The sequence below is a fragment of the Dendrobates tinctorius genome, unplaced genomic scaffold (assembly GCF_039654945.1).
Source record: "Dendrobates tinctorius isolate UK_male_01 unplaced genomic scaffold, ASM3965494v1 ptg000028l, whole genome shotgun sequence".
In the NCBI taxonomy this organism is placed as follows: Eukaryota; Metazoa; Chordata; class Amphibia; order Anura; family Dendrobatidae; genus Dendrobates; species Dendrobates tinctorius.
In genome coordinates, this window is record NW_027361696.1 from 70,082,789 (window position 1) to 70,095,616 (window position 12,828).

At 43.6% G+C, this 12,828-nt stretch overlaps 1 protein-coding gene across 7 annotated transcripts in view; it reads right to left on the minus strand.

The window, feature by feature from the left end:
- The window catches only part of PPFIA3 (PTPRF interacting protein alpha 3), a 136,385-nt gene that overhangs the window by 42,603 nt on the left and 80,954 nt on the right, over positions 1-12,828 (minus strand). For 3 of the 7 annotated variants that reach the window (XM_073570947.1, XM_073570950.1, XM_073570946.1), the window contains exons 11-16: positions 12,644-12,775; positions 10,806-10,868; positions 8,279-8,358; positions 3,944-4,091; positions 741-961; positions 434-656 (exon numbers count right to left, since the gene is read on the minus strand). In XM_073570947.1, the coding sequence (XP_073427048.1) occupies positions 434-656; positions 741-961; positions 3,944-4,091; positions 8,279-8,358; positions 10,806-10,868; positions 12,644-12,775 (867 nt within the window). The remainder of the gene's footprint in view (positions 1-433; positions 657-740; positions 962-3,943; positions 4,092-8,278; positions 8,359-10,805; positions 10,869-12,643; positions 12,776-12,828) is intronic. The other 4 variants (XM_073570952.1, XM_073570951.1, XM_073570948.1 and 1 more) reach the window with 3 other exon arrangements.

Sequence of the window (12,828 nt, forward strand, 5' to 3'; positions counted from 1 at the left end):
TAAAAAACATTATTGCAATTGGGTTTCATTAAAAATGTTGAACCCTTTGGCTTTTTACAGTCGCTTTATTTTCCTGCACTTTCAACTTTAATGTGATCTGTGGTCATAAATTAACTTAGAGGAGCTCATAAAAAGACAGATAAGAGAAAAAATTTATATACGTAAGATCGAGCTCACTGGTGGATACTCAGTTAACTCCTTCTGCAGCAAGAAACAAAACAATGCAACACAAAGGCTACAAAAGGCAAACCATGCTGAATTGACTCATGGTAATTTGGAAAGAGGTTGAAGGTATTGGAATTCTGCTTATTTTGTGGTGTTTGGGGGGGGGGGGTGAGAACTGATCACGATCGTTCCGTGAAAGATTTTTAAGTTTTTAGAAGGAAAGATCTACATAATGTGTATGGAGAAAAAAAAAGAAAAAAGTGCTTACAAATTTCTCTCCCTCCCTGGCGGGACTGTGAGGGGTGATGCGTGGAGTGGAGTGCCCGCTGCTGGGTGGAGAAGGACTGGCCAGTGTTGAGGTGGTGACAGATGTTGGGATGGAACTGGCGGAGCGGTAACGTCCAAGGGATCCATCCAAGGTCCCACTGGTGACCCGGCTCTCGATCTCCTCAGCTCGCAGCTCCGTGGTCTCTTTCTCTTCTTGTATTAACCTGCAGAAAGTAAGCCGTGTCAGCGGGAAAGCTGAGAGAACAGAGGGGACGCAACATGGCGCGGTACGGCGCTGCGCTGCTTACTTGATCTCCTTGTTGATGGCTTCCAGCTGCTCCTGTAACATGATCGCCAGCGTCTGCACATCCGTCTGGCCACTGGGAGACAGTAGGTCCGCCGAGCTGAAGATGGTCTCTCGGTCGTCTTCATCCGAGCCGTCCAAGTCACCCTCAAACGCTTGTGCGACATTGGCCAGCACGTTGGCCTGCTGCGCCCGCTCCCAATCCTGCTCGTCCAGTGTTCGAATCTGCAACAGAAGGGGTTAAACAATTTGGGTCGTGAGAAGCCGCCTGATCTTGGTCTTGAAAAGAAGGGATGGCATTTTTACCGGGCAAAAAAGAATTGCTTGGAAAGAACGAATGACAGAAGCAGCAAATCAAACTAGAGGAAAGGAAGAGGAAGACCTCTTCATGTTGGCTTGGTTTCTTCTGTGTGATGCATATATATAGTGCTGAGCAGCCCGCCTGCTAATACTATGGGGGTCATTAATAGGCTGTTCACACTTTGCACCACACTTATCTGTGTGACTGATGTCCTATGCAAGCCCTATTTGTGTGCATTTTTTCCACTCGGCAGCCAGACCCTCTTGGGTTACTGGCTGTTCTCATCAGTGGGTTGCACCTGTGCTGCCCCAGCCTTTATCAATGGAGGTCTGCTGCATCCTGCCAGTGCACTAGTCAGGGTTTTGGTGAGTCAACCTTTCAAATGTGTTTTTTTTTTTTTTGTAAGGAAGAGGAAGCCATTCATTGTCCCGCGGGGCCAGCTTTACGGTGCCGCGACCAATCTCATAATCATTTTAAAGGAGAATGGCGCCAACGTACAATAAAAGACATTTACAGCAGACTCCGCTTTTTTTTTTTTTTGGAGTGGGTTATATCCAAAAAAACTCAAAGGGGTTTTACGCCTTTCAGGACTGTTTTACTTTTACTTAAATCCATGTTATTGAGGGCCAAAAATAATTTTTGCAATTGGGTTTCATTAAAGTTTTTGCACCATTTGCCTCCTACAACCTCGGCATTGCACTATCTAGAAGGAGTTAACTGAGAATACATATGTCAGTGAGCTCAGCCATACTGAATGACAAGAGAGTCTGTATCTCTTTTATCTGTCTTTTTCTGAGCTCCTCTTTGTTGATTTATGACCACAGACCGTATTAAACTGCAATGTGTCGCCCTGTGAGAGCCAAACGGTGCAAAATGTTTTATCAAATCCAATTGCAAAAATGATTTTTAGCCCCAAATGCATGCATTTAAATTTTGAAAAAAGTTTCCCCAAATGTATACACCCACTATCAATTTTGTCCCCATATCTAATCTCTCTGCTTCCTGCTGCTGCAGTTTTTGCTGTCGGGCTGTTCCTGTGCAGAATTGCGCCCTGCAGATGCTGTGTTGCGGTGATCACTATGCACTGACTCACTTAAAGGGGTTGGCCGCTCTGCATATTGCAGTGGGAAAAGGTAATCAACTGATGCTGCACAGTACCGTAAGCTGGAAGTGCTCAGTGCCTGTGTAAAGTGAGGACCACCGAGGAACTTATATACATTTGTATGCAGTAAGCACCACCCAGTAGCGGCAGCAGCTAACATTATTTCATGAAAAAGTCCCCATATTGCACCAATCACCATTAACACGCACAATACTGCTCTAAGTGTTGCTAGATGTTTCACATTAAAAGGTTTATTCCTACGTTCTGTCTTCAGCAGCACACCGCTCCCCTGCCCCAGGTTTCCCAATTACCAGGGAGCAGTGCGCTCCTGATGATTGACAGTTCAGACCTGTGGCCTGAACAGTGCGCGCGCCCATATTGCTAGCAGAGGCAGGAGAGCTACAGACCTGATATTGGTCATATCCAGCTTTGGAGCAGCGCTTACAAGCTGTTTACAAAATAGCTTGTAAGCACTTTGCTCCTGACAGACTGCAAAGGAGGCAGACAAGCTAGAAAGGAGGGGATTTTTAATAAGAAGTAAATTGCAAAGTTCCTTATTTTTCCAAGCACTTTACAATTTTACCTGTTTACTGACTTCATTAGTCCGTATGCCGGTTACAAGTGACGAGAGTTGCATTAAAGGGGTCATATGGACCCCTTTAATGCAACTCTCTGCAATCGTACCCGGCGTACGGACTAATTAAGTCAATTTGCTTGAAAAGACTTTAGATTATTTCCTATGAGAAAATAAAGACCCCCCAGTGAGCAACTGCTGTACAGCTGTTTCCACTGAGCAAAGGAGGGTCCGAGGCCAGCTGCGGGACAGGATATATCTATCAGTCATGCACCTTATTGGGAGCAGTACTAAAGAAAGTGGATTGCTGGCCAAGAGTAAGCACTGACGGATGCTTTCCTGTCCTGCGCTTGTCATCGCTTCCCCCGGGGTTCATCTCTTTTGTATCCAGCCCATACAAAGAATTCATGTATTCATAGTGCCCAATATACCAGGACATCAATGACTTCTACCCCAATAATCTGCAATTTACTCTTCCGATGCCGTGTTCTGCTATGTGGCACAACGAGCAAGGATACTTACATGAGAGCGAATCCAGGGAAAAGGCATGAAAACAAAGAAAGAGAATGAATTACATCACGGAGAACACCCAGAAATCCTCATAAAGTCAGATGGTGGGGACAGAAGGATTGGGCATGTTGGCATTCACTGCCCCATCCTTTTATTCCCAGGGGAGATAAGCTGCTGAGAGGAGTCTGACAGTAACTTACTACTCTCTCTCCATTGAAAAAACAACACGTGAATGAGGAGTTGGGAGGAATAGGCTCCTATCAATAGCGCCGTTTGTTTCTTCTCCTGGACTGATCTTTCATTCTCAGTTCATGGGTAAAATGTTTCGGCAGTGAAGACAGATTTTCCCATTGCTGGGATAGGAAATGACAGTTGATGCTTTTAACATTCTATGGAGGTGGGAGGAGCTAAAGGCAAACACCACAGTCACAGTTCTCCATAGAACTTTCTGAGGACCAACTGTCATTTCCTATCTCAAAGTCTATATTCACTGAAAAGACATTTTACTTGTGAACTAATAATTTGGAGAATGAATGATCAGTCCAGAAGGAGACAGAAGCAGATTTATCTGCCTATATGACAAAGATGCTCATTTTCACATGTAATATTGATTTATAGAAACAAAAATGTAAAGTGACGATTTAACAACAGCACTTGTGTGGATCCCAACATTTTTTGCACATCCTGAATGTCTATGGGGGACCTCTTCAAAAACAGTACCTTGGTGGGATCATCTTTCAGTGCTGCCCAACGACCCTTTTTGGGCCGCCTAATCACGGCTGTGCTGCTGTAGTGATCCATGTGGCTGCCCATGGGTAGAGTCGGTGCCTGGGAGTAGCGCAGCTCTAGGGCACTGCCAGGGAGAGATCTAGAAAAAGGAAGGTGACAAAATGCTAAATATTGAGCACTGCTAACAATTGACTCTAGATTGCAGCTATTTTTCCTGTCCTTGCTTCACGGACATGTACGGTACATGCAAAAACGTGATGCACATGCTTCAACCAGTCCATAACTGTAGAATTTACACAGTGATTAAGATGACAGACGAGAAGTGAAGCCACGCTCGGGCTTCTATTTCGGGCCCCCTTTCCTGCAGCGACACACTATGGTATCGGTCAATTGTAAATTTTTGCAAGAATTGGAAATAGATGGAGTGAAGAGTGTGAAGCTGCCGGAAAGAAGCGGCTGACATTGAATACGGACGGATGTGGGGCATTCCGGGGAAGATGTGCCAATCCCCTTTAGTGGCGTCCTCCGCTTGGTGACGGGAGGCCTAGAACATGTGGTTACACATAAAAGACATGGACACCAAAACACACAGGCCACAGACTCCGGCATCTGCGCTCCCTCGTACTGGCCACATAATCAGACAAACAAACTCGATTTTATTTTTTTTATTGTCAAACGTTGCTTGAGTACACACTTACAAAATGCATAGTTGAAGCAGATACTTGTGGAGTGCGGTGGTATAAGGGAAAAGATAGAGTGCAGCAATAAATAGAAGGGTATATAAAAGACATGATACAGCAAAGAGAGGATACACTTAAAGAGGTATTCTGATCTTAGACATTTACGGCTTAGCCAAGGTATATATGTACTACCTATCAGTACATTATACCAGGATAGGGACATTATATTAGAATGGGGGACATCATACCAGGATGGGGGATGTTATATCAGGATGGGGGACGTTATACCAGAAGGGGACAGAACACCAGGATGGGGGATATTATACCAGGATGGGGGACATTATACCAGGATGGGGGACGTTATACCAGGATGGGGGACGTTATACCAGGATGGGGGACGTTATACCAGGATGGGGGACGTTATACCAGGATGGGGGACATTATATCAGGATGGGGGACATTATATCAGAATGGGGGATGTTATACCAGGATGGGGGAAATTATACAAGAACGAGTGACAATATAAAAGAATGGGGAACGTTGTTTCAGGATGGGGGATGTTATACCAGATGGGGACATTATACCAGAATGGGGGATGTTATACCAGGAATGGGGACATTATACCTGGATGGGAGACGTTATACCAGGATGGGGACGTTATACCAGGATGTGGGGACGTTATACCAGGATGAGGGAACGTTATAACAGAATGGAGGACATTATACCAGGATATGGACATTATATAAGAATGAGTGACATTATACCAGAATGGGGGACATTATACAAGGATGGGGAACATTATACCAGGATGTGGGAAGATATACAAGGATGGGGGACGTTATACTAGGATGGGGGACGTTATACTAGGATGGGGGACGTTATACCAGGATGAAGGACAGAATACCAGGATGGATGATGTTACACCAGGATGGGGCATGCTACACCAGGATGGGGGATGTTATGCCAGGATGGGGCATGTTACACCAGGATGGGGCATGTTACACCAGGATGGGGAACGTTGTACCAGGATGGGGATCGTTATACCAGGATGGAGGACGTTATATCAGGATGGGGGATGCTATACAAGGATGGGCAACATTATACCAGGATGGGGGACACTATACTAGGATGGGGGAAGTTATACCAGAAGGGGACAGAATACCAGGATGGGGGATGTTATACCAGGATGGGAGACATTATATCAGGATAGGGACATTATAAAAGAATGAGTAACATTATACCAGAATGGGGAACAATATACAAGGATGGGGAACGTTATACCAGGATGGGGGATGTTATACCAGGATGGGGGAAATTATACAAGAACGAGTGACAATATAAAAGAATGGGGAACGTTGTTTTAGGATGGAGGATGTTATACCAGATGGGGACATTATACCAGAATGGGGGACGTTATACCAGGAATAGGGACATTATACCTGGATGGGAGACGTTATACCAGGATGGGGGATGTTATACCAGGATGAGGGATGTTATACCGGGATGAGGGAAGGTTATAACAGAATGGAGGACATTATACCAGAATATGGACATTATACCAGGATAGGGAATGTTATATCAGAATGGGGGACGCTCTACCAGATTGCAGGATGTTCTACCAGAATGGGGGACGTTCTACCAGAATGGGGGACGTTATACCAGGATGGGGGACGTTATACCAGGACGGGGGACGTTATACCAGGACGGGGGACGTTATACCAGGACGGGGGACGTTATACCAGGACGGGGGATGTTATACCAGGACAGGGGACGTTATACCAGGACAGGGGACGTCATATCAGGATGGGGACATTATTGCAAGATGGGAGACATTATACCAGGATGGGAGGCAATTATACCAGCATGAGGGACATTATACCTGGATGGGGGATGTTATACCAGCATGAGGGGGGGGCCTTAAACCAGATGGGGATATTATACCAAGATGGGGGATGATATTTAACAGGATGGGGACAAAAAACTCAGTATTGTCAGCCTCCTAGTGGCAGAAGCATACACCCATGGTTTCCTGTGTCCCTCAATGAAGCGATAGAGAAAACTCAGTATTCAGGTTAAATTGCCCTGTTGGCAATAAGCGGCAAATAAGTTGATTTTGGGTTGCAGTTTGGGCACCCAGTCTGTAAAATGTTCGCCATCACTGACCTATCCTATAAATGCCTTGCTGCTCCCTCTTTTCAATTCTATGGAGGTTAAATAAGCAAGTTCCTCTCATAGAAGCGAATAGAGGGAGACGCACACACGCGTGGTCACTTATTTTTTTCGACCTGGATGGTGCAGTCAATGACCACCTTAATGGGGATCCCCATTTTGGAGAGTACCCAGAGGTGGAACCCGCCATAAATATCCAAGATCCCAATGTCCCTTTAAGAGTATGTCTTGCAACCGTTAATATTCATCTAAAATAATAAAACAGGAAGTAACTTTACAAATTAATCTCTTTTACACTAGAACTACTGATGGAGTCATTTTGACTCCTCGCAATTTTTATTTCTCTTCTGTGACTACATTTTTCCGAATTCCGGCTTGAAACTCGGAGACTTTTACTCATTTAGGATGCAAAAAAAATTTTGTGACAATAAATAATTTTTGAAAAAAAAGAGTACCTTTTTTCAAAATTTACGTTTAATTACCAAAGGCAGTCATTTTGACTCCCTACTATATTTTGCTTGTCTTTCTTGCTAAATGTTATTATTTCTTTTAGTTTTCATTTACTTGTATGTTTACAATCAGTTTAGAATAAATGTTGACTTAGAATAATTAGCATTTTTGCAAATATACTTGACATACACAAGATGGTTAGTGAACCAGTGAACTCTTGAGTGGATTACATAATTTCTGTAGAATACGTCCTGCAGTTTTGCTAATTTCTAATATGGCTAGAAGCATTGCGTTAAAGCCTGATGATATTCTTGCTATTTTATAATATAGTAATAATAAACAACATTAAAGTTACATCAATACCAGGAGCAAGAAACTCTAAAAATAAATGAAAACAAGCCAGAAGTCAAAATGACTCCATTCGGTAGTTCTAGGGAGGGTGATAAGTCCGGTAGTCGTAGTGTTAAAAATGTCAATTTGCAGCGCCAGCGCCTCTGCAGAGCTGTGTGTTTCCATAGTTACAGACTACAAACAAGCCCTATGTGAGGTCAGACCCTGTTATTGTGTGTTATTCATTTACATGTTTCCCTTTTTTTCTACAGTATGAACTTAAGGAGGCAAAGGACTCCCCCAGACCTCCTCGATCCCTGTACCTGTTCTGAAAACAGTTAAATTATTAAGAGAAAAATCATTTGGGTATTTAAAGGAGGATTCCAAAAAGAAAACAAAAATGGTTATTAAACAGTTTATATTTATGAATTAAACCAAAGAGGTGATCAGGATAACTGCACAGATCATAAATGACATAGTAACTCATGAAAAGAGACTTTGTGATCACCTATAACAATCACCATTTTTCATTATCAAGCTTTATAACTACACTCCCGGTGGACACTCCAGGTAGTGCACTGTAGTAAACATATCTCTGCACTGTACTTTATTTTATCATATACTTGTTGTAGTACAGATTTGGCTGTCTACATTACCGCTGAGCTCCTAGAACTGTCCAAATGACAAAATGATTCACCTGGAGTATGTGGATGAGGGTCGCCCCCGCAGTTGATCAATCTCTAACTGCATGCGTTCAATCTCTGCCACGAGCTGCTCCTAGAGTATAAGAAGATAGGAGAAAGAATCATTCAGTAAGATGATGGTGTCCGTACGTCACCAGTTTTATTAATGCACAAATTGAGTTTAAAAGGCAAGTTTTATATATTTTTTTTAACACGCGGACCATGGCTCAGTATTAAAAATGTGAACTACTACATTGGTCAGTGTGTTATGCATAACTACAGCACATTACGAATGGATTATACGAGCTTCTGACTGAGCAATCACCCAGATCTGTCAGCAAAATGCAGGCCCCACAGATCTCTAATGTCCTTCACCCATCCTTCAATTTTCATAACACATGTTGACCAAAAGTTAAAAAGGCAAGAAAACCCATCTGTAAGCGTCTAGACCTGAATGTAAAAGAGGTTGTTTCATCACAGACAATCAATTTCAGAGCGGCCACTAGGCGATTAGCTGATCACCCCAGTTCCTGCTCCAAACACCCTTGGAAAATTGGTGATTGCCCCAGGTCCAGCTGCTAACACCCTTACCAAACCATTAATCTTGCTCTCAAAACCCATGGCAAACATCTGATCGCCCATGGTACTGCTCCCAAACCCATGGCAAATGGCTGATCATCACTGGTACTATTTCCAAGACTACTGGCAAATGGTTTTCGTCCCTGGTGCTACTCCCAATACCAATGGCAAACAGCTTATCGCCCAAGTTTTACTCCCAGCACCCTTATCAAACAGCCAATCATGCCTAGTTCTGCTCTGAGCAAACTTATCAAACAGCGAATCAAATTTTATTCTGCTCCCAGCACCCTTAAATAGCTGATTGCCCCAAGCTCTGCACCCAGCTCCCTTGGAAAATGGCTGATCGCCCCAAGCCCTACTCCCAGCTCCCTTGGCAAATGGCTGATCGCCCCTAGCCCTTCACCCAGTTCCCTTACCAAACGGCTGATCGCCTCCAGTTTTGCTCCGAGCACTCTTGTAAAAAGAGTTGGTCATCCAATATCCCGGTCACAGTCTCTTTGGCAAACATCTGATTGTCCCTGGTCCTGCTCTCAACACCCCCCGGAAAACACATGACTACACTAGGTTCTGCTGCCACCACCTTGCTTTTTGGAGGGGAAGCCACACAAGTCCATCATCAGAACAGAAGAAGTTCATATAGAGCATCTGTCCATTCTGGCTTACAGAATCCCCCATCCTCTCCACAGCCTCCATATAATCTAATAGGGCCTATCGAAGGGGTTTCCTTCATTAATCAAAGCTAGATTACAATATTTGGAGAGAAAATTCACCAGAAATATTATGTACGTAGCAATTTTCCAGCCTCGGCTCTTATCAGAGTTCCTCAGAAAGCTTGGATCATGGAGGGACCTCCTAAGTTCCCCTCTCACGTCATTAATTAACATTCCTAACCTGTATTATTTCCTTTGTTGATAGGATGGATAATTTTGGAGGTGCACAAACTTTTTCAGACTAATACATTTCATAGCTGGAGTGTGTTTTCACAATAAATACATCTGTCAGCTGTCCCCAAAATAAGTGTATGATCACTGGGGGACCGACCACTAGCACCCACACTGATCTTGAGAACAGGGGATCCAAAGCCCTATGTGTGAATGGAGCGTTGGAGCACTATCGAACTGACTCGTTCCGTCAGTCCCATAGAAGTGAATTGAGCGGTGGCTGAGCAAGTGCACCACCACTTAACATAGGAATCCACGTTCTCAATATCAATGGGGATCCCAGCAGTTGGACCCCCAGAGATCATATTTTTCAATTGTCTTGTGGATAGTTAATAAATATAGTTAGAGGGACAATCCCCCTTTAAATTGGATTTTCCAATGATTAACTCTTTAATGACAGGGCCTGAATGGGCATTAATGACCAATCCAATATATTATTATTACTACTATTATTACATCACGTTTGTCTCTCCCCTTTTCATATTTTTTTTAACATATATATTTTTTTTCATTTTATTTTTTTCATATACGGTATACGGTATATTTTCTTCAATGATGTGGTTGTAGGAGGCTTCTTTTCACGTGAGCGAAACTAATTTTTTTTGCGCTACCTTGAGATAGATACTAATTAATGCGTGATTTACCTAAATTTTTCAGTGAAAGGAACGTTTATTTTTTTAATGTATTTTTTTTATTGTTCATGCTTTATATTAGATAACCTGTAAGATGACTTATCCAAGGATATTACAGTTGTCTGGATACTTATGTTTTTTTGATATAGGTGTGCAATAAAAAATTACTTTTTTTAGACTTTTTTTGAAGTTTTATACATATCTAGATTTTTTTTTACATATCTGTAGGCTGTGATACGGGATCGGGAGGCTGTCAGTCAGTCCAGACACGGCCTAACATGGAAATTTCACGGGGCAACACTTTTATTTTGGGTGTCCATACTAGGTATATAGCTCATTATGGTCTTGTGCATGTGAGGAGTACAGACACTTGCACTGGTGGTACAAACCTTGTTGAGCAGAAGCTCGTCCTGCAACTTCTTCATGTTAGCTATCTCTTCAGAGAGAGTGTTCTGAGTGAGAGGAAGCAAGCAAAAAGGAGAAGACAGTATATAGTGAGTAAATAGAGAGCAGTGGAAGCGCATAGTGAGTAAGGCGTGGAGAGCTGGTTACTGAGACAGAAGGTGAGAGGTTAGTTGCAAATAAGCACGCAAGAAGAGGAACCCTTCTTGAGCACCCCTTCTTTAGTTTTCTTTTAGGGGGTATGTAAATAAACGTATTTGGGGCTAAAAATCACTTTTGCATTTGGGTTTCATTAAACATTTTGCACCATTTGGCTATTACAAGCTCTTTTGTTTCCCCGCCACATTCAACTTTGATGTGGTCTGTGGTCATAAATCAGTTGGGAGCACCTTTTTAAGGCTGGTTTCACATTAGCGTTTGGAGGCGCAGCGGACGCTCGCCGTGAATCGCTGCCGCGCCTCCTCCGGTCAACTCCGCCTATGGGCGCACGCCGCTGCATGCGGCCTGCGTACCCTATCTTTAGCATTGGGTACGCAGGCCGAGCGCAGGTATGATTTTGCTGCCACATGCGTCCTTCTGACGGTGCGGCGACCTGCGCCAAACGCAACGTGTTGCCTTTTGGTGCGATCGCCGCACCCTCAAAAGGACGCATGGGGCGGCAAAAGAATAAATGTACACGGCCTGCATACCCAATGCTAAAGATAGTGTACGCAGGCCGCATGCAGCGGCATGCGCCCATAGGCGGAGCTGACCGGAGGAGGCGCAGCAGGGGGTAAAGCTTCACGACGAGCGTCCGCTGGTCCGCTGCGCCTCCAAACGCAATGTGAAACTAGCCTAAAACAAAAATTACAAACTATCCAATTGGCCCGTTAGAACTAGCTCACTGACAGATTCTCAGTTCACTCATTCTACAGCCAGCAATAGATGCAACACAGAGGCTGTACAAGGCAAAGGGTGCCACATTGTTTATGAAACCAAATTAGAAAAAAAAAAGATTTTTTTTTTTTAGGCAAAGAAAAACAGTCCCCAAAAGTGGACAACTCCTTTCAAGATAGTTTAAGAAACGCAAATAAAAGGTGTTTTACAATTCAAGTCAGTCACACCATAGATGCCGAAACCTCCTTTTCCCGCTCTTCCCAGCATGCATTGCTCCTGGAAATGTCCAATGACATTCCTGCCTTGAACCAAATACTCGCCTATCTACAGATTAGCAGACAGGAGAGCAGGAGCAACCAGAAAAACACTCCCACTTCCTGTAATCGGGTTTCTTTGCTGCTGGAGAATAGTCAGTGGACACCAAGTTACACAGTCGGCACATCGGAGTGACTTTTCAGGCTGAAAACATCATTTTGGGTAAGTATTATAAGTTTTAATTTTGTTGGCCTACATTTTTTTTTTAAAGCGACAGAGATCACTTAAAGGCTCATACTTGCGGCAGTTTATGGCTTCAAATACAAGCTTAAAGGGGTCGTCTATAACAAGTTGTTAGGCTTTTTGCCAGAAACAGTGCCACTCCTGTCCATAACTGCTATCTGCTTTGCCGCTCAGATCAATTCAGATGATCCATAAATAAAAAAAAAAATATATCAGAGGGACATCGAGGGGTGTATTGTAACAAAGAGGAAACTTTGCAGATAAATCAGTTGTCAAGTTCTCGGGCTCTGGACGCTTGAATATAAATCACAAGGTGCGAATATACAAGGTGTCTTGCTGCATCTGGCAACTCTAAGCCTTTCCGCAGGCTCATGTCTGTCATAGGCTACAGCTAAGAAAAGAGAATATGATGAAAGCAGCCATCGGTCAACCTATGGTATGGATGCATTACCTTCTCCTCCAGGGCTCCCATCCTCTCCTTAAGATGCAACTGGAGCCTTTCGTTAGATTCAGACAGGAGTTTATCGACGGTCTCCGAAAGACGTTTATTGTGTTCATCATTCATTTTCTCCCTTTGACGGGCCTGGAAGAGACAGCAGATGTTCAGCATGCACAAGTAGGAGTGTGACCTCCAAA